At 43.3% G+C, this 25,746-nt stretch overlaps 1 protein-coding gene and 1 non-coding gene across 2 annotated transcripts in view; both read left to right on the forward strand.

Moving 5' to 3' along the window:
* The window catches only part of Ppp2r2a (protein phosphatase 2 regulatory subunit Balpha), a 57,165-nt gene extending 39,459 nt beyond the window's left edge, over positions 1–17,706 (forward strand). Inside the window, exons 4-10 of the mRNA XM_004665829.3 lie at positions 2,152–2,317; positions 6,458–6,570; positions 7,372–7,549; positions 10,312–10,476; positions 11,131–11,300; positions 14,617–14,708; positions 16,707–17,706. Of these exons, the coding sequence (XP_004665886.1) occupies positions 2,152–2,317; positions 6,458–6,570; positions 7,372–7,549; positions 10,312–10,476; positions 11,131–11,300; positions 14,617–14,708; positions 16,707–16,986 (1,164 nt within the window). The 3' untranslated portion in view covers positions 16,987–17,706. The remainder of the gene's footprint in view (positions 1–2,151; positions 2,318–6,457; positions 6,571–7,371; positions 7,550–10,311; positions 10,477–11,130; positions 11,301–14,616; positions 14,709–16,706) is intronic.
* On the forward strand, positions 3,577–3,684 carry LOC123453859. The gene has a single exon (XR_006633036.1). It is a non-coding gene; the product is annotated as a U6 spliceosomal RNA (small nuclear RNA).
* Positions 17,707–25,746: the final 8,040 nt, after the last annotated feature.

The raw sequence follows: 25,746 nt of genomic DNA on the forward strand, positions 1-25,746 counted from the left end.
GCACATCCCCAAGGCCAACTGTGTTCTGTGTGGGGGGTGCTCTGCATTCTTCACAGTGGCAAACCACCACTAGTGACGGGTGCAGCTCTCCCAGGGCTCTCGGGAATTGAGTGGGCAATCGTGACCCTGAGCTTTTAGGAAAAAGCACAGCATGGCCTCTCCTGACCCTTCCGCTATGGAGAACAGACGATGTTTTGATCAGGTAACTGCAAACAAGGTAATCAGTGTTCTGCCTTTGCTTGTCCAGAGCATATGGAGTCACGCTTTTAATCTTTTTTTTTTTTTTTTTACTGATTTTTTTTTTTTAATAACAAACTTCTTACAAGTTTTATTGAAAAAAAAATTTTTGTGGCGCTTGCCTTGAATCCCAGCACTTGGGAGGCAGTGGTAGGAGGATCGCTCTGGGTTTAGGGCCAGCCTGAAACTACATAGTGCATTCCAAGCCAGCTTGGGCTCGAGCAAGACCCCATCTCAGGTGGAAAAAAAATGAGGGGGCAATAATAACTTCTTTGCAATCTGCTCTGGCATGTTTGTACTGTCAGCATCCTCTGGACCAGTGACAGACATCATGCCTACTCTTCACAAACTGTGCCAGATTCGGTATTTACGGCCCTCTTAGCGTAGTGCTCTCTGTGAGCTTGCCTCAAAGCTAGCTGGGCAACTTGTTGGCGAGGATGACCTTTCTCTCCCGGCTGATCCGTCTTCAAAGTTGCTTGTGTTCCAGGACATGCTTTCTTCCCACTTTTAAATAAGCTGGATCTTAGAGTTGATAGGCTCCAGAGGCTTTTGGTTTTCATTGCGGCCCTCCTCTTTCTGCCACAGGTGTGAAGGGCAGCCCCTTTCCAAGTGCAGACACCAAGATGGCCTGCAGACGGGCAGCAGCGGTCGGAGGGCAGGGATGCCTTCTCACAGTGCAAAGTCCTTCCCAGCAGAGGCCCGTTGATTTTTCTTTAAATTCCTTTTTTTACTATTTATTTTTACTGATTTATTTGAGAGCAACAGCCAGAAAGAGAGAGAGAGCACGAGAATGGGCATGTCAGGGCCTCCAGCCACTGCAAACAAACTCCAGACACATGTGCCCCCTTGTGCATCTGGCTAATGTGGGTCCTGGGGAATCGAGCCTCGAACCAGGGTCCTTAGGCTTCACAGGCAAACGCTTAACTGCTAAGCCATCTCTCCAGCCCTAATTCTTTTATTTATTTATTTATATTCTTGTTTGGTTTTCGAGGTAGGGTCTCACTCTAGCTCAGGCTGACCTGGAATTCACTATGGAGTCTCAGGGTGGCCTTGAACTCTCATGATCCTCCTACCTCTGCCTCCTAAGTGCTGGGATTAAAGGGCATGCGCCACCACGCTCGACTTTCAAAGGCTTTTTGATGACATGACAGGTCACAAGAAGAAACTGTAGCAAGACTGCAGTTTGTTTTTTGCTGAAGCGTCGTCTTCACTGAGGAAGCCACAGAAAGTGCCCTTATCCAGTGGCTTCAGTAGCCTATCTTAGCTGACCATAGATGAAATAGGTCATCAGGGTGCACGCGAAGGCCCTAGCCTCAGGAGAGGCACCCTGTCGGTAGAGGGGCAGTGGGCATTGCCAGGGATGCTCGTGTACTTGCCTGTCGACAGAGTTCTCTGTAAGTGGTCTGGGGTGAGTAGGGGCCACAGGGGATGTTGCATTTATGAGAGCTCTTTCCTAGAGGGTTTTCAGAAATGACATAATCAAAGGGCAGATATCGGGAAGCAAAGGCAGACCACTTGTGTATCGTGGCAGCCTGACACCGCGCTGCTGTAGTGGAGAGAGGAAAGTGCTTGAGGCCCTGTTTCTGAGGAAGCTTTCCTTGTATCTTGGCATCTTAGATGAAGACCTTAGGATGAATGCTAACACGTCTTTATCAGCACATGACTGCTAGTTAATATCTAATACGTTGAAAGTCACAGTGTACTAGAATTGATGCACTGCATTCCTACTGAAAGAAGCTGTATTTATGAAGTTGCATTTTTTAGTGTTCTTAATTCCTTAAAAGCCTTCCCATGTAGAAAATAATGTAATGGCATGTAAGATATAGCTATCCAAAATTTTCAGTCTGTTGGAATTGTGTGACTACTTTGAAATATTTCTCAACACTGGTCCAAATATTTTTGTTTCCGTTTTAGAACAAAATCCAGTCTCATAGCAGAGGAGAGTATAATGTTTACAGCACCTTCCAGAGCCATGAACCAGAATTTGACTACTTGAAAAGTTTAGAAATAGAAGAGAAGATCAACAAAATTAGGTGGTTACCCCAGAAAAATGCTGCTCAGTTTTTATTGTCTACCAATGGTAAGTACACATGCTGTCCTTTTAAGTCCCAGTACGGGCACCTGGCCTGCAGAGGACGCGTCCCTAGAGCTTTGTGGAGAGACATGAGGGAGTTCTGCTTCTCTGTCCAGAATGCAGACTACTGCTTTTCCTTTTTCCGCTCGTTCCTGCGGGTTGTGCACTCTGTAGTGAGGAGGCCGCCGTCCGCTTGCATTTAGTCCATGCATCTTCCCACCATTTTCGCCTCCATATCCTTGAGTTAGGTTCCTAATTTTTCCACCAACAAACTATAGAAGTAGGAATGTCTGTACTGCAGCATTGTTACAGGTATCTAGTGTGATAACAGCACATGCTCTGTAGATGTATGTTTCCTTTTTCCATGTCAGCAACACTGCCAGGATGCTCTTGGAGAGCAGTTGTGTGACTTGACCTCCACTGGCATGCCACCTTCTTCCCTAGAAGCTACATGATGGACAGAATAGTCTTCTCATGTTCCTGTACTTGGCCAAGGAGAGTTATTAGTGAGGATTAGAGTCACAGCTAAATAGTCCTTTATGACAACAAGAGCTGAGTGATTTCTTTTTGTTGTTCAAAGTACCTCCCCCTTTTTTTGTAAATTGCTGTGACTTGGTTTATCATTAGGGTCTTGGGACTACGTAGAACCATTACAGAGATGGATGTGGGGATGCTTGAGGATTTGGGTGGCATGGTCAATAACAATTTAGATTAAAACTTTTTGAGGCTAGCACAAAGATTCGCAAAAAATCTCATTTTGCATCCTTCTGACTATTTTTGTTTTTTTTTAATGTTTTTCAAGGTAGGGTCTCACTATGAAGTCTCAGGGTGGCCTCAGACTTAGGTGATCCTCGTACCTCCCAGTGCTGGCATTAAAGGTTGTGCCACCATGCCTGGCTCCTTCTCTCTATTAATAGAAGCAAATTCTAGCACTTACAAATGAATGTTGCAGATTATAAACTTGAGCCTTCCGGGGCAACATAGCAAAAGGAGTTTAGCGTCCTCTCCATCCGCCTTACATCCTGTAGCGTACTATATTGAACTGTTGGGGGTGCCGCCCACGAGTACTGGCGCTCCGTGTTTTGTGGGGGGGCGTGGTTGAGATGTGTTTGTGTAGTCTAGGCTGGCCTTGAACTTCCAATACTTGTGCCTACTACACTCACTTTTTCACTTGCTAAAAGAAAGGGCTAGAGAGATGGCTCAGCAGTTAAAGCCTCCTTGGAAAAAATAAATAAAAAATAAGATACTAAAAAAGAAAAATGAGCTTGCTTCAGCAGCACATCTACTAAAATCGGAACAATACAGAAAAGATTAGATTAGCATGGCCCCTGCCCAAGGATGACATGCAAATCCAGGAAGCATTCCACACATTTGAAAAAGAGGAAAAAAAAGTTTAAGAAACAGCAAGCCTATAACTCACCAGTATCCAGTTGTGGAGGGAGCCATGGGTGGCTTCTAGTCTTTCCTCCATTTTAACTTGCATGGTAAACTCTTACTTGCAGTAGCACTCAGATACTTATCATTAACGTCAGAAGATACGTGATTATACCATTTGTATAATCCTTAACTTTGGAAGTATGTGATACATTATACATTTCATATTGGAATGTTTGTTACTGGGAATTGAATCTAGAGCCTTGTACATATTGGCAAGTGTCTGCCACGAACCTCTGTCCCCACCCCAAAATTTATTTCCTTTTCTCTTTTGACACAGATAACGTGTTTTGTAGACCATGCTAGTCTTGAACTTGAATCTAGGAAGGCTTTTTTTGTCTCATATTTATTTCCTGCCTACCTTCTCCCTAAAGCACAGCTCTGAAGTCTGCCTTCTCAGACTCAGGATACTGTGCTTACGCTATTGGAAAGAAACATTTGTGACCGTTAAGATCACAAAGAGCTGGACTCATCAATCTCAAGCCCATCCCTAGTGAGACACCTCCTCTAGCAGGGCTCTACCTCCCAAAGGCCAGCTGGGGCCAAAATACACTTGAGCCTGTGGGAGACATTTACATTCAAACCACCACAAAATTAATAAGGCTAGCAAAAACCAATGTGATAAACAGGCAGATAGAAGTTACCACTCTCACTGGTATCTCTTGTAGGGTACATTGCTTTTATAAAATGTCTTACTAGGTTGTTTTTATTTTGCTGTGACAGAAAGTGGGGGAGAGAGAGAATGGGCACACCAGGGCCTCCAGCCACTGCAAATGAACTCCAGATGTGTGCGCCCCTTGTGCATCTAGCTAATGTGGCTGTGGGGGAATCGAACCTGGGTCATTTGGCTTTGCAGGCAAACGCCTTAACTGCTAAGCCATTCCTCCAGCCCTTGTTTTTGTTTTTTTGAGGTAGGGTCTCACTCTCTAGCCCAGTCTCATGATGGCCTCAAACTCCCAGTGACCCACCTACTTCTGTCTCCTGAGTGCTGGGATTAAAGGGGTGCAGTGTCATGCTGGGCCCCTAGTCAGTGTTTTTGATTTTTTAAATTAATTTATTTTTTTGAGAGATAGAGGAAGAGAGAGAGAAAGAAGGGATGTGCCAGGGCCTCCGGCCACTGCAAATGAACTCCAGACACATACACCACCTTGTGCATCTGGCTTACGTGGGTCCTAGGGAAATGAACCTGGCTCCTTATCTTTGCCTTAACTGCTAAGCCATCTCTCCAGTCCCCCAGTCAGCTTCTTAAGGACTCCCTTTGTTCATAGGAATCCCTGGCTCAGGAAGTCAGACACTGATGAGAGCCTACAGTAGTAGGGAGATTGGTGCCATTTGAGGCAGATCTACCAGCAGTGGACCCGGGAGCTGTGCTGTGCCATTTGAATCTTAAAGATGAATTCATTGTTTATTCTCTTACTTTTAATTAAATACTGGGCATGTGTGCACACATTCTTGTTTGTATGTGTGGTCTGGTCTTGCTGATAAACATACACAATTTTTAAAGGATCCAGACATGGCTGTGGCTTGGTGAAAATGCCACATGAACATTTTTTAAAAACTTACTTGCAAGCAGAGAGATAGAAGAGAGACAGACAGAGAGAATAGGGGTTCCAGAGCCTCCAGCCACTGCATATGCACTCCAGAAGCCACTTTGTGCATCTGTCTTAATGTGGGCACCAGGGAATTGAACCTGAAGTCCTTAGGCTTTCTAGGCAAGTGCTTTAACCACTAAGCCATTCCTCCAGCCCTGATTTTTTTTTTTTTTTAAAGAGCAGCTTGGGCTCATGCTGATAATCCCAGCACTTGGGTAGGGTGAGGCAGCACAGGTTTGAGGAGAGCGAAAATGTTAAAGAATAGAAGGGAGGATCTGAACTTGTCCTTGTCCTCCAAGACTTGGACTCCATTTATGTCCATTTTGCTTTTTTAATTTGTTTTATTTTTCTAGGTAGGGTCTCACTCTGGTCCAAGCTGACCTGGAATTAACTACAGTCTCAGGGTGACATCAAGCTCACAGCGATCCTCCTGCCTCTGCCTCCCAAGTGCTGGGATTAAAGGCGTGCGCCACCACGCCAGTCTCAGTCATGTGAAATTTGCATAAGTGTCATTTGTGTTCCAATTTCAGTACTTTATTTTTCTGTGTATGTTATTATTCACTTGAGAAGAGAGACATTTTATAACTAAATGTAAAGGATTATCCCTCCCCCCCAAGGTAAGGTCTCACTCTAGCCCAGGCTGGCCTGGAACTTACTCTGTAGTCCCAGGTCGCCCTCGAACTCACAGGGATCCTCTTACTTTGACTCCCAAGTGCTGGGATTAAAAGTGTGCTCCACCATGTCTGGCAAATAATTTTTACGTGAAGTATTAAATAACATTTATTAAAAATGTCTTTTCTGGGCTGGAGAGATGGCTTAGCGGTTAAGCGCTTGCCTGTGAAGCCTAAGGACCCCGGTTCGAGGCTCGGTTCCCCAGGTCCCACGTTAGCCAGATGCACAAGGGGGCGCACGCGTCTGGAGTTCGTTTGCAGAGGCTGGAAGCCCTGGCGCGCCCATTCTCTCTCTCTCCCTCTATCTGTCTTTCTCTCTGTGTCTGTCGCTCTCAAATAAATAAATTAAAAATTTAAAAAAATGTCTTTTCTGTCAATATTACCTTTCTCCATCTTTTGAGGATTTTCTTCATTCTCTGTTTTGAGGACTTTTTAAATTCTCTCCCCAGATAAAACAATAAAGTTGTGGAAAATCAGTGAAAGGGACAAAAGACCCGAGGGTTATAACTTGAAGGAAGAGGATGGAAGGTATAGAGACCCTACTACAGTCACTACACTACGAGTAAGTACTCGAGAGCAGACCCTGGGGGAACCAGAACGGCATAGTGGTCTTCCCGGCCTCCCTTCCGGACATGCTGCGGGGATTGTGTGGCTCCCGCTGCACGCGGAAGTGGGAGTGCAGAGTCCACGTTAACCGCGAGGCTGCTGCTGTAACACCTCCTTTGACTTCAGTGTTGGAATTTTGGCCATTGAAAGTTGATTTTGGAGATGAAAAAAGTGAAAATGGGATGAAATCATAAAGATTTTAGCTTAAAAGTAGAAAAATACTAAGAAGTAGATGCTATGAGTTAGTAGCTCTGTGTTTTTTTTTTTGTTTTGTTTTGTTTTTGTTTTTTTGGTTTTTCGAGGTAGGGTCTCACTCCAGCTCAGGCTGACCTGGAATTCACTGTGTAGCCTCAGGCTGGCTTCAAACTCACAGTGATTCTCCTGCCTCTGCCTACGAATGCTGGTATTAGAGCCGTGCACTACCACACCCAGCTAGCAGCTTTTTAAATCTCAATGTGAATCATAGATGTATTATTTTTGTGGCTTTTTCAATTGAAAAGGTGGAAACAAAGATGGGAAGCAGTTACCAGAAGAAAGGTTGCCCACATTGCCGAATTTTTCTTCAATCAGCATTTTAACCAAGTCACAGCAGTGGTTTTCAAAACTGGATCTATATAATGTCCTATTTTCTGTTCTTCAAAAATTAGTTTGAATTAAAGTATTCAGAATCTTAAGTACTGTTTAAAAACAGTGCTTTTGTTGTTGTTGCTTTATTTTTTTCCTATAAAATTTTGTTTTCATTGTGTCTCATTGACAGGTGCCAGTCTTTAGGCCCATGGATCTAATGGTCGAGGCCAGTCCACGAAGAATATTTGCCAATGCCCATACATATCACATCAACTCCATCTCCATCAACAGTGACTATGAAACATATTTATCAGCAGATGACTTGCGGATAAATCTTTGGCATCTGGAAATTACAGACAGAAGTTTTAGTATCCACTTGATTTTTTGATATTTTGGTAGTTAGTAAAGAAAATAGCTGGGCGTGGTGGCACATGCCTTTAATCCCAGAGGGAGGCAGAGGTAGGAAGATCACTGTGAGTCCAAGGCCACCCTGAGTATACATAGTGAATTCCAGGTCAGCCTGGGCTAGAGTGAGACCTCAAAAAAAAGAAAATAATATTGTCCCCATATTAGATTTACTTTCCTAAATGCATCTGATTTCCTCCCCCCCCCCCCTTTTAATTTACCTAAGGTCCTGGAGAGATGTGTTGTCTACAAAGCCAAAGGACTCAGTTCGATTCCCAATACCCACTTAAGCCAGATGTGCAAGGTGGTGCATGTGTCTAGAAGTCATTTTCAGTGGCTAGAGGTTCTGGTGTGCCCTTCCTCTCCCCCTTCTGTCTCTCAAATAATATTTTGCTTTTTTGAGGTAGGGTTTCACTCTAGCCCAGGTTGACTTGGAATTTACTCTACATAGTTTCACAGTGGCCTCAAACTCATGGCGATCCTCCTACCTCTGCCTCCCAAGTGCTGGGATTAAAGGTGTGTTTCACCACACCCGGTTAAATAAAATACTTTAAAAAATAAAATTTACTTGTTTGAGAAGGTCAGGTAGGCAGGTAGAATGGGCCTCTAGACACTGCAAATGAACTCCAGAAGCATGTGCCACCTTGTGCATCTAGCTTATGTGGGTACTAGAGAATCAATTCTGAGTCCTTACGCTTTGCAGGCAAGTGCCTTACCCACCATCTCTCCAGCTTACATCTGAGTTTTTTAAAATAATGACTTGGAATATATGTGATAGCTTTATTCTGTCTGTTATAAGTTACCAAACATGGGGAAAAGTTGACTTGGTAAGAAATACAGATAGGGCTAGACAGATGGTTCAGAGGGAAAAGGTATTTGTTTGCTTGCAAAATGGTTTGATTCCCCAGTACCCACATTTTTGAAGTGTTTAAGATTTCAGTTGTAAACTTTCTCATTTGTTTTTCAGAAGTAGTGTCTTGCTCTTGTCAATGCCGACCTGGCACTCACTTTGTAGGCTGGATTCAAACTCAGCAATCCTCCTACCTCTGCCTCCCAAGTGCTAGGATTAAAGGCATGTACCACCACGCCTGGCTTGATTCCTTTTTGTTTGGATTTTTTTCCTTTACCATGTAATCCAATGTGGCTTAGAATTTAAAATAAAATCTAGACTTGGTTTGAACTTGGGAATTCTGCTTAGCTTCCCCAGTGCTTGGATTCCAGGTTGACTCACCACACCTACCTTGTTTTCTGGGATTTGTACAGTTAGAAAGGCCATTATTTCATTCTAAGTTTCTCTTCATTCTTTCCCTCTTTCCTTCTGTTTTGAGAATGGCCCTTACTGTGTAGCCTGGCTAGCCTGGAATTTGCATTGAGAGAGTCTCTTGCCTCTGCCTCCCAAGCACTGGGAGCTTTGTGTTGTCTTTTGAAATCCTGCTGGCTTGCCCTTTTGCTTTTCTGTTGTTTTGTTTTAAAGTTTTTATAACTTTGATACTCATTCACATTGGCTGTAGATTTTTTTTTTTTTTTTTTTTTTTTTTTTTTTAAGGTAGGATCTCACTCTAGTTCAGGCTGACTTGGAATTCACTATGTAGTCTCAGGGTGGCCTCAGATTCCAGTGCTCCTCCTACCTCTGCCTCCCAAGTGCTGGGATTAAAGGTGTGTGCCACCATGCCTGGCTATGGCTGTAGATTTTTGTTTGTTTTTGTTGTTTGTTTTTCGAGGTAGGGTCTGTCTCTGGTCCAGGCTGACCTGGACCTACCTCTGCCTCGCGTGTGCTGGGGCTGAAAATTTTTTAATGTGGAGTATAGATCACCAAAGTATAAAGCTTGTTTGGCGATCTTCATTGATGCTTTGTAGCTGCATATGGAGACAATACAAGACCTTCTTTATTTCTTTGGCCCAAACAGCTTTACTGAATCTGGTATCAATGTGCACATCTGGAGACCCCAAATTTCTGGGCTGCTTTGAGTGCCCAAGGGGTTCCATTTCTTCCTCCTCCTCTTTTTTTTTTTTTTTTTTTTTTTTTTGAGGTAAGGTCTCGCTCTAGCCCAGGCTGACCTGGAATTCACTATAGAGTCTCTGGGTGGCCTTGAACTCACTGCAATCTTCCTACCCCTGTCTTCCGTGTGCTGGGATTAAAGCAGTAGGCCACCACGCCTGGCTGCACTTCTTGAAACCTGCTATAGGATGTGTTTGTGAATGTTGATGGTGTGTTTTGGGGTCATCACCTAATTGATAGCAAGACTGTCCTCCTTTGCAGGAGCCATTCTGCCTGGCTCAAGTTGGAAGGCTGCATTGTTTTAAATATTTTTGTTTTATTTATTTATGAGAGAGAGGTGGGAGGGGGAATGATTAAGTGTGCCAGGGCCTCTTAACCACTCCAGACTCAGGGCCACTTTATGCTTTTATGTGGGTACTGGGGAACTGAATCCAGGCTGACAGGCTTTGCAAGCAAGTGCCTCTAATAGCTGAGCTGTCTGCCTAGCCCTCATCCTTTCTCCCTTGATACTGTGTGGGTGTGGTGGGGCACACTTGTAATTTACAGTAGGAAGGAAAGAGAAGGACAGAGGGAGACAGAAAACAACTAAATGTTTAATATTTCTGGAATTTATACTTACAATTCAGAATGAATACTTGTGTGAATGGGTTTTAGGTTTGAAAACTGCAGATTTGTATTGGTGTATTTTTTTTCAAGTGGAAATTTCCTTAATAAGATGTTGTCCAGATATTGTGGATATCAAGCCAGCCAACATGGAGGAGCTCACAGAAGTGATAACGGCAGCAGAATTCCACCCGAACAGCTGCAACACATTTGTGTATAGCAGCAGTAAAGGCACGATCCGGTTATGTGACATGAGGGCATCCGCCCTCTGTGATAGGCATTCTAAGTGTAAGTTCATTGCGTCTTTCTGCAGCCCTGAGCCTGTGTGCCCAGGGCCTCCGAAATCCATGGCAAACACTCTCTCTATATTCCATCGGAGGCATCCCTTGAGACATGTCGTTGATTGTAGTGAATGGTCTATGGTGGAATGCTAGTCATTGCAACACGCAGTACTTAAGCAGGGCAGTATCCTGCCTGTCCTTCCCTTCTCGCCTTTTTCTCATTTTGAGTTTCATGGGAAGATTTATTTCAGTAAGAGGCTTCATTGTCTTAAGAAAAAAATTACAAGAAAGAAACACTGTTACTGAAACAGTAAACATGTTGCTGAGTGCTATCATAAAGCCTTGTACATGCCTCTTGCCAAAGGAGTTTTATCCAGCTACTGCAAAGATCCTGGTGGGCGAGGGCCGATTTCCTCAGTGAGGTAGGTTGCAGAACAGACAGACCGGCCTGAGCCCTGACGTCACAGGTCCTAGCTGAGTCCTGTTCTGCTGCAGTTTTACCTTCAGTGATGTCTTGGAAATACAGTCTTAGCCAGGGAAAGGCTTTTCCGGCTCTTCGCTAGTCTGTGGTTTTACCTTATTAGGAAGTGTGGGGACAGTGCTTTAGAAAGTCCAGGCGGGAACACCATTAAACCCCTTGCCCTCGTCCTGCTTGTTTCAGTGTTTGAAGAACCTGAAGATCCTAGCAACCGATCGTTCTTTTCTGAAATCATCTCCTCTATTTCTGATGTGAAGTTCAGCCACAGTGGTCGCTACATGATGACTCGAGATTATTTGTCAGTCAAAATTTGGGACTTGAACATGGAAAACAGGCCTGTGGAGACATACCAGGTATTTTCAACTTCTCCTTTCAGTGAGCATATACCCCATTGAAAGTATTCTAGAGAATAATCTTGGCATAGTGTTTTACCATTAGGCCTTTTTCCTCAAAAGATGTATGAAGAAGATGTTGCAGTTCCTTATGTTAAATCTGTATATACTGACATACTGTGTTTGTGGGAATGAAAGTATAATGTTGTGCCTGTGGCTCATTACTGACACCATGTGTGCTGCTGTGGACGGGGGAAGGAGTGCAGAGATTGGGGAGAGCAGCCTGAGAGGGGTGCACGTCCCAGCTGTGTACGTGGATGTGAGGAGTGAGCTCAGAGACTGGGGGAGCAGTCTGAGGCATGCATGTCCCCATTAAGTAGCAGTAGCTAAACTAAAGCTGAGCCTTCACATTGTGGTCACAGGACGAGTCCTAGCTTCTGGCAGGTTTTGCTGTCTTACCAGGAGAGGGGAGCTCAGCCAGCTGCCTGGCTTGACCCACCCCCACTAATTAGAGGAGAGGAGTGCACAACTCAGTTGGGGGGGGGGCTCATAGCCCAAGGCTACATGGTGGGCAATGCTCAGCATGGTGCCAGGCCTAGAGGTAGCAAATATAGTACCTTCTTGCTATGAGACGTTTCCAGTACAATGAATAGTACCTCATTGTTCAGATATTTCAGTAGAATTGGGACAAAGGTTCTCAAGCTCAGGTCCCCGTTGACAAAAGACACCACACAGCAAGTCAGAATGTTGATCTGAACTTAGTTCTGTTACTCTACTGCTGGGTGAGAAGCCTGGCGCTGTTGTCAAATGTGGCTAAATTACAATACCTGCCTTACATGTTACCTAATTTGCCAGTTTTCTGTGTTGAATTGTTAACCGTCAAGCTACTGAGTTGAGTAGCACTGAAGGGCGTTTTTGATTACTTACACACACACACACACACACACACACACACACACACACACACACACGGCATTAAACTTAAAAAAACATTTTGTCCAAGCCCTACTTGCAGTTCTTGAGTATTTCAATTTTTTACTTAATATCACAGATAAAACTTTAGTCCAAGCCAGGCGTGGTGGCGCACGCCTTTAATCCCAGCACTCGAGAGGCAGAGGTAGGAGGATCACTTGAGTTCGAGGACACCCTGAGACTACATAGTGAATTCCAGGTCAGCCTGAACTAGAGTGAGACCCTACCTTGTAAAAACAAACAACTTGAGTCATTCCACTATTTGCTTAAAGTCAAATGAATAGTTTTTTTTTTTTTTAAATTTTGTGTTTATTTATTTGAGAGAACTGGATAGGAGAGAGAAAATGGACACATCAGGGCCTCCAGCCACTGCAGATGAACTCCAGATGTGTGTGCATCTGTCGTGAGTGGGTTCTGGGGAATTAAACCTAGGTCCTTACTTCACAGACAAGCACCTTAACTGCTAAGCCATCTCTCCAGCCCCAAATGGACATGTAAATGAGGTTGAAGCTGGGTGCTGTACAGCACACTTACAACCCAAGTATTCTGGAAGCTGAGCTAGGAGGCTGGTTAAAAAGCACATGCATTTTGAGACCAGCACGGGCAACATTAGGGTATCTCATCAAAATATAACAAATAGAAGGTGCCTTTGTCAGCTGCTCTTCTCTTTCAATAGTAAGGGATAATTTATAGACACTTCTTTGTAATTTACATGGCTAATGTTAAAAATGTCATGTTTTTCTTAATACATTTTAAATACCAGATTAAACTAGCTGCCTATATTCTTGCTTATTCAAGTTTATCCTTTATGAGAAGTATTAGTAAATGTAGAGTTATAATTCAAGATGGTACATCTTCATTGGCTATTTATTTATTTGCAAGAAGAGAGAAGAGAGACAGAGAGGATGGGCACACGAGGGCGTAGTGCCACTGCAAACGAGCTGCAGATGCGCGCGCCGCTTTGGGTGCCTGGCTTTAATGTGGGTACTGTGGAATTGAAGCCAGATTGCTTTGGCCAGTAATAAGTCTTGAGGGCAAGTGCCTTAACCACTAAGCCATCTCTCCAGCCCCCCTTCATTGGCATATTAAAAAACAAATTCCAGCTGGGCATGGTGGCACATGCCTTTAATCCCAGCACTTGGGAGGCTGAGGTAGGTGGATCATCATGAGTTTGAGGCCAGCCTGAGCCTACATAGTGAATTCCAGGGCACTCTGGCTAGAGTAAGACCCTACCTTGAAAATAATAAGTTCCATTTTTTAAAAATTTGTTCTATCACTAAATTTTTTTAATATATTTATTTGCAAGCAGAGAAAGAGAAAGAAGAAAAGACAAAATGGGTGTGCCAGGGCCTCCAGCCACTGCAAATGAACTCTAGACACATGGGCCACCTTGTGCATCTGGCTTTTACATGGGGACTGGTAAATTGAACCTGGATCCTTTGGCTTTGTTGGCAAGTGCCTTATCCGCTAAGCCACCTCTCCAGCCCTTCATTGGCTTTTGAATATAAATATGAAGTGATGACATCAGATTTTTTGAAGGTGTGAATGTGTATGGAGAGAGCCCCACCTCCCTTAAGAGTTATCACCGAACCAAGGCATTACCATGTTGTCCATTTAATTGCAAATACAGCTGGGCAATGTGGCATATGCCTTTAATCCCAGTACTCTGGAGGCAAAGGTAGGAGGATTGCTGTGAATTTGAGGTCAGCCTGAGCTAGAGCAAGACCCTACCTCGAATTAAAAATAAAATGCAGGTCTTTGTTACATTTAGTTCTAGAAAAAGCCTAAGGACCCTGGTTCGAGGCTCGATTCCACAGGACCCATATTAGCCGGATGCACAAGAGGATGTATGCATCTGGAGTTCGTTTGCAGTGGCTGGAGGCCCTGGCGTGCCCATTCTCCCCCCCCCCCCCCCCCCCCCGCCTCTTTCTCTGTTGCTCTCAAAGAAATAAATAAAAATGAACAAAAGAAAATTACAGAAAATGGCACTTAAGTGAGTATGTTCTTATCAGCAGCTAATGGACTGCAAGCCAAATAGTAATATTACTACTTTATGTTCTTATTTGCCATTTCCAAGTATTATCTAAAGCCTAAATGCTTTAGTCAGACTTGTCAGAGTACATATGCCATCCTGCAAAGGGAGGGCTTAATTTTCCCCTATTGTACCATAAGAAAGAGGGAATGCTTGTTTTAGCAAAAGATAAAACACATTCATTGCTACAAAATGTTGGAGATTAAAGAGGAATAAAAGGTGTGTGTATTTATCTATATTCATATGTCTTGTAAAAATACATGGGCTGCTTAAATCATTCCTGATTAGAGTGGAGAGGTGCTCAGGTAGACTAAGCATGTGTTGTTTCCCCAGGTTCACGAATACCTCAGAAGTAAGCTGTGTTCACTGTATGAAAATGACTGCATATTTGACAAATTTGAATGTTGTTGGAATGGATCTGACAGGTAATTAGCTGTAATTTGAGCCTCAAGTTATGGGAGAGACGTTTGTTGTTTCCTGAGACACAGGAAAAGAGCAGGAAAGGAGAGAGAAAAGACAGGTGCAGTTGAATATGGCACACACAACTGGTTATTTTCAACTCGTAGGTATATTGTTAGCAGTTTTACGTTATGTCCCGTAACATTAAGAAAGACTTTTGGAGCCGGGTGTAGTGGCGCACACCTTTAATCCCAGCACTTGGGAGGCAGAAGTAGGAGGATTGTCATGAGTTCAAAGCCACCCTGAGACTACATAGTGAATTCCAGGTCAGCCTGAGCTAGAGTGAGACCCTACCTTGGAAAAAAATAAAAAAAGAAAGTTTTTTGAAGTAATTTCTAACATTTCCTAATAGACAAAGACACTGTCCTAAACAATGACAGTCTTCTACACAGTGATGACATTTGCATCTGATCATCTGGAGCAGAGCCCTGAGATGCAGTTCTGCCACCAGCCCTCAGCCCATTAAAGCCCACCGGTTAGTTTCCCAGGGCGGTTTGGTCAGTCCGTGCTGTCTCGGTATTTCACCGTGCCCTTCACACCTTGGACCGGTTGTGTAGAAGTGTCTCAGTATCAGGGAAGTGCTGTCATGATCAGGTTTCAGTTCTATACACACCTAGTTTGGGTATGAGACGGAGGCCAGTCTACAGTCTCATGACATGAAGCCTTTTTTTGTGGGGAGGGGGTCGTTCTTTAGGGACATGTATCTTAAATTTGATCTAAATTGTTGTCATTTGTCCTTTGTTGGAGGAAACGGGTTGGTTGACACCAAATAAACCATAACCCTTTGTATATAATAATCACGTTATCTTGAACAATTCCTTGGTGTCTGTTTTCCAGTGATAATTTGAACTGTGTGGAGGGTGGTGTAAATAGTGAACTTTTCCTAACTGAAGGGTTCCAAACTTCAGAAGCTTTAAAAGTATCTTACTTATTTGCAAGAGAGGAAAAGTGCCAGAGACACAGAATGGGCACACCAGGGCCTCCAGCCACTGTAACCAAAGTCCAGATGCATGTGCCACCATGTGTGCCTGGCTTATGTGGGTACTGGGCAATCAAATCTGGGTCCTTAGATTTTGCAGGCAAACACCTTAACTGCTAAACCATTTCTCCAGCCCTACATACTATTTTCCTTTTTTAAAAAAAATATTTTATTTTTATTTATTTGAGAGAGAGAATGGGTGCACCAGGGCCTCCGCCCACTGCAAATGAACTCCATATTCATGCATCACCTTTTGTACCTGGCTTATGTGGATCCTGGGGAATAGAACCTCGGTCCTTTGGCTTTGCAGGCAAGCACCTTAACTGCTAAGCCATCTCTCCAGCTCCCCTCCCCCACTTTTTTTTTGAAGTAGAGTCTCACTCTAATCCAGGCTGACCTGGAATTCACTACACAGTCTCAGGGGCCTTGAACTGACATTGATCCTCCTCCCTCTGCCTCCCGAGTGCTGGGACTAAAGGTGTGCGCCCCCACACCCTGCCTAATACCAGTAGCAGGCTTGTTGTATGAACCTCTGAGCTAGGTGTAATAATTCCAGCACTAGGGAGGCCAAAGGTAGCCTTGGCTACATAGTGAGAGCCTGACTCCAAAAACAAGAGATTATGTGGGCCAGATAATACATGGGGATCATAAGTAAAATGACTCACCCTTTACATCCAAAACAAAGCATTGCTCTTTCAGAAACAGCTGTGGTATGTGTTCGGAGGATAGAGCTCGAGCTGCACTCACACTTGCCACTTGAAGAAACTGTAGTCTGGTTGCTCACATAGCCTGTGACTTGCACAAACATTTATTCAGTATTGTTGGAGGTGCTGTCAGCTTCACTGGTAGAAGTGGAGGGCTGTGCTACAGAGCTGACCTGTCTAGTAAGCATACTTCCAGTTCGTGCAGTGACAGGTCCCATCGCTGCGTGGTTGGAGTATCGCTGTATTGGCTCACTTGTGTGACTGATGTTCTGCTTTTACAGTGTTGTCATGACTGGATCCTACAACAATTTCTTCAGAATGTTCGACAGGAACACAAAGCGAGATATAACCCTAGAAGCATCACGAGAAAATAACAAACCTCGCACGGTTTTGAAGCCACGCAAAGTGTGTGCAAGCGGCAAGCGAAAGAAGGATGAAATAAGTGTTGACAGCCTAGATTTCAACAAGAAGATCCTTCACACGGCCTGGCACCCCAAGGAGAATATCATTGCTGTAGCTACTACAAACAATCTGTACATATTTCAAGACAAAGTGAATTAATTAGGTTGGCATTTCTAGCAGAAGGGCTCACTTCCTGCGTAGTTGAGGTAGTTGAACCTAGCATTCGTATCTATGAGAGAGAGGTCCGTTGCGGCACCGCTTTCCAGTGTTTGACGGTGTGCCATTCGACAACACAGTTTTATAGCTGCATGGAGAAAGCTCTGTGGATTCATCACTGGTGTTCCCCATGTCTGCTAGCCAGTTAGGTAAGGGTAGGGCACTTTTAATTTAAATGACTTCTTGCACCATCTTGCCTAATGGACTAGATTGGACTGTGTCAACATTGATTTACTCCACTTTTTATGCCTTCCATTGTGATGACGTCAAACACAGTGAAAGCCTTCGGTCATGCTATGGGATTTAATTGTGTATCCTCATTACTGTATCATTTGTGGGTACACCCCTCCCCTCTTTTTTAAATTAAATACAGCTCATTCTTACTGTGGCTTGTAGCATTCCTCCTCTGGCCTCCTGGACTCTTCCCTTCATCTCTCTTACCCTTGCCCCTTCCACCTGTTCTCGATGGTGGCATAGTTAAAAAAGAAAAAAGGAAGAACGAAAGCACACAAAATGAGTCAGTTTGGGGTCAGTGGTAAAGGGGGCATATGTTGCGAACAAATGTTTATAACAGTTGGCTGTAATCACTCCTTGCCATGTCTGGCACTGAAAATAAGGACAAAAAAAAACTACTACTGAATAAAAGTGACAAAGAACGGAGAATCTGGGTTTCCTTTTCTTTTCATCTACCTCTTTAAACAGTGTTTTGTGTCACACCCTTGGGCGCAGAGAAAGGAATTAAGTTCCTGTTGTTTCATTGGTATTTTTGTGAACTGTTTTTAACACTTACTCTTTTCCATGGAGCCTCGAGGAGAGGTGTTGGTTCTGTGTGAACAAGTGTTACATATATATTGGTGTTAAGGGTGCCACCACCTAGAAATGATAGTTCAATTCATCTGTTAATGAAGTTGTAAATGAGAACCAAATTTGTAGAATTTCATTTTTAAAGATTTCTTTTATAGTGCTTAATTCCATTTTTGCCTTACTGAATACCAAGTCAAAGATCTAATGTTCTAACCAATTAACTTTTTGTGTCATTCGGTCAAAAAGTAGAGGAAAATACTAACATCAGTGATTTTATAGATGAAATTGACCTCATTAATTACTTGTATTTTCGTGCTATGAAATCAGAATGGAATGTACCTTGCCATACAGTTTTTTCTTTTGGTTTTCCAAAGGTATATATTACAGACAAAATGTTAAAGGTCTAGTGTTCAGAAAGTGCTGGATGGACTCCCAGCGGCTGCGTCGAGCAGATGCGCAGTGATGTGTACACGGCTGCCCTTTCCGAGGCGTTGGTGCCTGTCCAAAGAAGGAGAGTGGTTGGAAGTGTCTTTGTCAGACCTGCAGGAAGCTTTAATGGAGGAAGAAGAGGACTTTATTTTTAAGAGATGAACTGAGCAGGCATTTATATTCTTGGAGAATGGTAGGATATTTTGGTTAAACAGTAACATAACTGAGTTTAGAGGACTACATGTCTATATATTTCCAGTATCTACTGTTCAGAGATGAAGGATAGTATGGTTTCAGAACGTCACCATAATTCCCTCTACACTTAATACAAATATTATGTCTTGTAAGTTAACATTTTTAGCACACAGGAGGAGTTTTATGTAATAAAATTACTGTATCTTTTGGACTTAAAATTGACTTTGTATCTAAACACATTGATTATATGTCTGATAACTCTTAACGGCACTTTTACTAATTTATTTGGGAGTCTTAATTTGTGATATTTATTGACTTGACTCACAAGTCGGGGGTTGTCCTACTGGAAGGGTCAGTTATACTGCCTTCACATCAGGCATCTTCCCAGAAGACCTTTTATGTCTTGAGGTAACAGCACCAAACAGGTCTTGGAAATATATATATTTTTTGGCACATCAGTAGCTTTGATTTTCATCCATGACACTAAGGGTTAGTTTTATATATTTATGAGAAACGTAACTGCTAAAATTAAATGCCTCTATCAAGGAATGCTATTATAAATTATTGTAACATTATCTCAAGTATTTTTTTAATTTCTTTGGTGTAGAAGAACTATACGCCCAGCCACTCATTTTATATGGTCATGGTTAATTTTTTATTAATAAAAAATACAGAATAAACTTAGCCTTGTCAATTTGGTTGTATTTTCCTGTTCTCGTGCTGCCACTACGTGTACTCTGTCCTTCTCTCTCAGCCTTTTTGAAAGATGGTAGACTGCTAATTCCCTTTGATACTTAACTTAGTGGCTGGGCAGTGAGAACTTACAAGCTAAACGTTATATAACAGCTAACTGCTGGGAACTAAGATGGTGGCCCTTAAGTCTCTTGGAATTTCAAAACATGCCTCCATGCACTTTGGGGGACCCATTTACAAGTTATTTTTGTCCCCCCTCAGACTGTGAGATTTAATTGTGGATGAGAATTTTATCTTAGAACTATAAAGTTTTTTTAGCATAAGCAATGCATTCTTAGAAAACTGTACATCCATGAAAACTGATAAAGTATTTTTAGTGATACTTAAATCATTTAATTTTTGGGAACAAATTTGTCTTTTTTCTGCCACACATAAATTCAAATGGCAATATTAATGTGTTACCTCCCTACTCCCCAACAAAATCAGAAATATATGTTTGACTCATCCTGGAAAGTCTTGGAAACTGATGTCTTCATTTTATGATTATGCACAAAGAAAAACATGCTCCTCAGCTGTATACATTTGGTGAACCTACAAAGTCTTAAGTGCTTAAGATAAATGTTTTAAACAAAACAGGCTTAGAGTTAATATAAAAAGTCCCTTATTAATACAGTGCCTGTCAAAACAAAATCACCGAGCTTGGCTTTTGTAGGAATTACAGAACAATAAGTGTAAGGAGAATGGTCATATATGTCCTTAAAAAAAAAAAAAAAAGCTGGGCGTGGTGGCGCACGCCTTTAATCTCAGCACTGGGAGGCAGAGGCAGGAGGATCATCATGAGTTCAAGGCCAGCCTGAAACTACAGAGTGAATTCCAGGTCAGCCTGGGCTAGATTGAAACTTTACCTCAAAAAAACAAGTTCTTAGTAATAGCAAAAAGTTATTTGGGGACTTAACCACTAGGGGGCAACAGTTCTATCCAGAACAGCATTTGTAACTTTGTTTTGAGAATATTTAGACATGAGTGATGTTTCTCTATCAGAAAATATTTTTATTTTTTCAGTAGACTTTATTCTTAGGACAGTTTTAAATTTACAGAAATATTGAGCAGTACAAGGTTCCCAGACACCTGGTACCAATTTCCTCGCTATTACCATGACTCTGTTTGCTACAGTTAGTCTTAACTATAATGGCTGTGCATTATTGCCACCTATCAGAAAATCTTTATTAATATCAAGCTAGGGATTGAATAAAGGGAAAGTCTAGTGTGTGTATCTTCCCATAGAAGACTACAGAATGTAACCCTGGAGTAAAGATAGTGAGGGACCCAAATGACAGCTGTGACACTTGGCATGTCTTAGAATGAAAGTACACAATTGCTCTGAGCTGCCATTTGAGATGTGCGCCCTGCGAGCCTCCCCAGACCTGAGCTGCATGCTGCGCATTTGTGTGGCGTTCACTCTGGAGTGTGTTTAAATTGAAGGTAAATTATGTTCTGAGTCCATGTGCTTTGCTCACTAAGCTGAGAAGGCTTTCCTTCACATTTTTTTGTCCTCTCAGGCGTGGTTTTCTGTTTCTGTAGGTCCTATTTCTTCATTTCATCACGTTCCTTTATTAAGGGGGTTGTATTTCTACGAAACCTCACTTGTAGCTTGTTCTGTAGCCAGAACCTGGGGTTGACTGCGCTTGTGCAAGTACAAATACAGAGGTGCTGAACATGCCAGTCTTGATGTAAATGTAAGTGATGTATACATTCCTAGAGAGATATTTACTGTATGGCATTTAAGATTAGGTGTATGATGGCAAAGGTTCCTTCTAAGAGACCCAAAAGTTTCATCATAATTACATGACATTCCCCATGTTTCCTTGCTTAAATGCATAAAGCTCATGTTTTATTTGAAAAAGCCAACCATGGTAACCCAAGGCAGGCATGATACTGCACGCCTGCTCATGCTTAAGACGTGGAGAATCAGAAGTAAAAGTTCATCCTCGGCTACACAGTAGATTCTGACTATAGTCGGGATGTAAGACCTTTGATAAGACGTGCTTCAGAAAATACTTCCTCAGCATGAGGATTTATTTCACAGCCAGTGTTTTTATTAAGAGAGGCAGACAGAAAAGTAAGTATGGGTGTGCCAGGGCCTCCTGCCACCACAGATAAACTTCAGATGCATGCGCCACTTTGTGCATCTGGCTTTATGCAGGTACTGGGGAATTGAACCTAAGCCATCGGCCTTTTCAAGCAAGCCCCTTTAACCACTGAACCATCATATCTCCAGGACCCTTGAAGAGCTTTTTTTTTTTTGATTTGTTTTTTGAGGCAGAGTTTAACTCTAGCCTAGGCTGACCTGGAAATCACTATGCAGTGTCTAGGTGACGATCCAGCTACTTCGGCCTCCCAGGTGCTGGGATTAAAGGCATGCTATAAAACGCCCCACTCTGTTTTTCAAGGTAGGGTCTCCCTATAGCCCAGGGTGATTTGAAATTCATCATGTAATCCCAGGCTGGCCTCAGATTTACAGTGGTCCTTCTATCTTGGCCTCCTGATGACTGGGATTAAAGGCATGCACCAGCCCAGGGGTTCACCTCATGTATGCTAGTCAAATGCTCCACCACTGAACTACACCCCCAGACCTCAGCTGAATCCTGACATAAGGGACTGTTTGCAGTTTGGGAATCCAGTCTATTTGCATGATTCCATTAACAATGTATTATGTATAATGTGGTTTCCCTAATACTACATTATCTTAACTCACTGTAGTTATATGTAATTCTTGAAATAAGGAAGGGAGTGTGAATAATTCAGTCCTTTTCTCAAAACCGCCAGGTGTGGTGGCGCACGCTTTTAATCCCAGCACTGGGGAGGCAGAGCTAGGAGGATCACTGTGTGTTTGAGGCCACCCTGAGATTAATGAATTCCAGGTCAGCCTGAGCTACAGTGAAGACCCTACCTTGAACAAACAAAAAACAAAACTTGCTGTTTCCGTTTTTTCTTGGCAGAGTTGAAATTTACAGTGTGCATGCATGTATGTATGTATGTGTGTGTGTGCACATCTGGAGCTCTCTGATTTGGCTACACTAGCTGGCCACTGCACCCTAGAGATCCAGCTACCTCCACCTCCCCAGCACTGGGATTAAAGGAGTACACAACCACACGTGGCATTTCCGTGGGTGCTGGGAATCTGAACCTAGGCTCTCATGGCACAGTAAGCACAGAGCCCACTGAGCAGCTCCCCAGCCTGAGAAGGCTTTTTTTTTTTTTTTTTTTCCTTGAGGTAGGGTCTCACTCTAGCCCAGGGTGACCTGGAATTTTCTCAGGGTGGCCTTGAACTCATGGTGATCCTTCCACCTCCAACTCCCGAGTGCTAGGATTAAAGGCATGCCCTGCCTAGGAAGTTTTTTGTTTTTTTTTTTTTTTTTTAGAAGTTTTAAACTTAGCTTTAAGCACCATCATTGAGAGGCTCGGGAACAAGGGAGAATACATCTACGTGTGGGCCTGATTATATACACTTCTAAAAATGTTTATCAGCATCATGTGAGTTCTGTAATGTTGAGGATGGAACATGGGTAACGCATGCCTTTATATGCATGTTTTACAATCACTTGTTGGCCTCAAAAACGCTCTGACCCCATAGGCCAGGGACATCTCTTATTATTAGAGTGTGTGGGCACGCCAGGGCCTCTTTACTACTGCAGACAAACTCTAGACTCATGCCACTTTTTTTTTTCTTTTTCTTTTTCTTTTTTTTTTTTTTTGGTTTTTCAAGGTAGGGTTTTACTGTAGCTCAGGCTGACCTGGAATTCACTATGTAGTCTCAGGGTGGCCTCAAACTCACAGCAATCCTACTGCTGCCTCCCCAGTGCTGGGATTAAAGGCATGCACCACCATGCCTGGCTTTCATACCATTTTTTACATCTGGCTTTACATGGGAAATTGAATTCAGACCTGCAGGCTTTGCAAGCAATCACATTTAACTGCACAGCCATTTCCCCAGGCCATGTTTGGCATGTGAAAATCTACCTTTTTTGGTCAGTTTGGTTTTTTTCAAGGTAGGGTCTCACTCTAGCCCCCTGGACTTCACTATGTAGTCTCAGGGTGGCCTTGAGCTCACGTGATCCACCTACCTCTGCCTCCCAAGTGCTGTGATTAAATGGGTGTGCCACCTTGCCTAGCTGAAATTCTACCATTAAATAATTTGCAATTGTTTATTGGCAATACTACAGAAATAAATTCGTTTTGGGTATTGATTTTGTTTCCTGACATCTTGCCAAATATATAATTTTTGTTGTTGTTTTTGTTTTTTCGAGGTAGGGTCTCACTCTAGTGTAGGCTCCTGGAATTCACTATGTAATCTCAGGCTGGCCTCAAACTCACAGTGATCCTCTTACCTCTGTCTCCCAAGTGCTGGGATTAAAGGTGTGTGCCTGGCTAAATATGTAATTTTTTTAAAAAAATTATTTATTTGAGAGCAACAGACAGAGAACGAAGCAGACAGAGAGAGAGAGAGAATGGGCATGCCAGGGCCTCCACCCACTGCAAATGAACTCCAGATGTGTACACCCCTTTGTGCATTTGGTTAACATGGGTCCTGGGGAATCGAGCCTCGAATCGGGGTCCTTAGGCTTCACAGGCAAGCGCTTAACCTCTAAGCCATCTCTCCAGCCCTAAATATGCAATTTTTTGAGACAGGATATCACTATAGCGCAGGCTGGCTTAGAACTTGTGGCAGTCCTTCTGGCTCACCCTCACAAGTGCTGGATTCATGGGTATAAGCCACCATGCCAGCCCACTTAATGTAGATTTTTATAGTTTTCTTGAGATGGGAATGGTGACACATGCCTGTAATTCTTGTACTTGGGGAGGCTGAGGGTAGGAGGGATCACTGAATTCTAGCTCAGCCTGGGCTAGAGTTAAACATAAACGTTTTCTATATGTGCTTTCTCTGAACCAATATTTGGCCAATCAACTTAAGGAAGGAAGGAGTTTATGTTGCTTCCAGTTCCAAAGTACAGTCCATCTTTGGCAGTAAAGGCACTGCGGGTGTGGGGAACTGGTGCTCCTCAGTCAGGCACACTGTGAAAAGGCAATCGAAAGAAAGCGGGCTATAAACATCACCATTTGGGGACCACTTGTTCAAACACATGAGCCTACTGGATGTGAAGGGGGGGAGAGGGTAGAATTAGGGCCTGGCCAAAAAACTGAGGTGGGAAGATAAGTTTGAGGCCACCCTAAGAAAGGATTTGTGTTGAAAAAAATATTTACATTAAAAAATATCTCGAGCTGGGTGTGGTGGTGCACGCCTTTTAATCCCAGCACTTGGGAGGCAGAGGTAGGAGGATCACCATGAGTTCGAGATCACCCTGAGACTTCAGAGTGAATTCCAAAACATACATATATGTTTTGTTATTTTGGTTTTTCCAGGTAGGGTCTTGCTCTAGCCCAGGCTGACCTGGAATTCACTCTGGAGTCTCAGGGTGGCCTTGAACTCACGGCATTCCTCCGACCTCTGCCTTCCAAGTGTGCTGGGACTAAAGGCGTGCGCCACCATGCCAAGCTTCATACTTTTTTTCTTAAAAAGGACATTTAATTACATGAAAACTTTAAACTTCAGCAGACTGAAGTAAAGTTAAAAAGGTAACTAACAGATTGAGAGGAACACAAACATACACAAAATCAGCCAGCTGGGCATGGTGGCACACGCCTTTAATCCCAGTACTTGGAGGCAGAGGAAGGAGGATCGTCGTGAGTTCGAGTACAGCCTGGGACTACAGAAATAGTTCCAGGTCAGCCAGAGAGAGAGCGATACCTCGGGGGTGGGGGGGGGATCAGGTCAAGGAAATTCGACAAAAATTCTGTAGGAGAGTTTAGGAACATAAAGTAATTTAGAATCACTCATGAACAGGTTACAGTGCTCTTTGGTCATATTCCAGAAAGATTAAATGTTGGGGTTTGGGTGATTCTTTCCTGTATGTTTTCTTGGTTACTTAAATTTGCTTTTGAGCGGGCGTGGTTGCGCATGTCTTTAACCTCAGCACGAGGGAGACAGAGGGAGGAGGATCACCATGAGTTCGAGGCCACCCTGAGAATACAGAATGAATTCCAGGTCAGCCTGGGCGAGTTGAGAGCCTACCTCGCAAAACCAAATAAAAATAAATAAATAGAATAAAATTTGCCTTTGGAGACAGGTCCTCAGCACGTAGCCGGAGTTGGCCTCAAACTCGCGATTCTCCTGCCTCAGCACTTGGCCTGGGGCTCCCGGGTGTGTGCCGCCACGCCCGGTCATTGTTCATTTTTCTTAACATGTTACATTTGCAATAATAAAAAAAAAAGTGAAACAATGATAAGCTCAGAGCTCCCGTGGATGGTTTCCTTCTTGAAGCAAGGATATTTTAGGTACAGGACGGGGGAGGAACTGGGGTTTTCTGCTTCCTCTCCGTTGGTGGGAGGATGCAGATGCTAAAATGCAAACGCTCGGGGATTGGAGGAAAAGAACGCGGATGCTGTAGGCGCGGCGGCAAGAGAGCCAGCGGCACCCCGAGCTTCCTCGTGGCACCCTTGTCCCCATCCTCTAACCCCAGTGCC

Source organism: Jaculus jaculus, chromosome 12 (assembly GCF_020740685.1).
Source record: "Jaculus jaculus isolate mJacJac1 chromosome 12, mJacJac1.mat.Y.cur, whole genome shotgun sequence".
NCBI lineage: Eukaryota > Metazoa > Chordata > Mammalia > Rodentia > Dipodidae > Jaculus > Jaculus jaculus.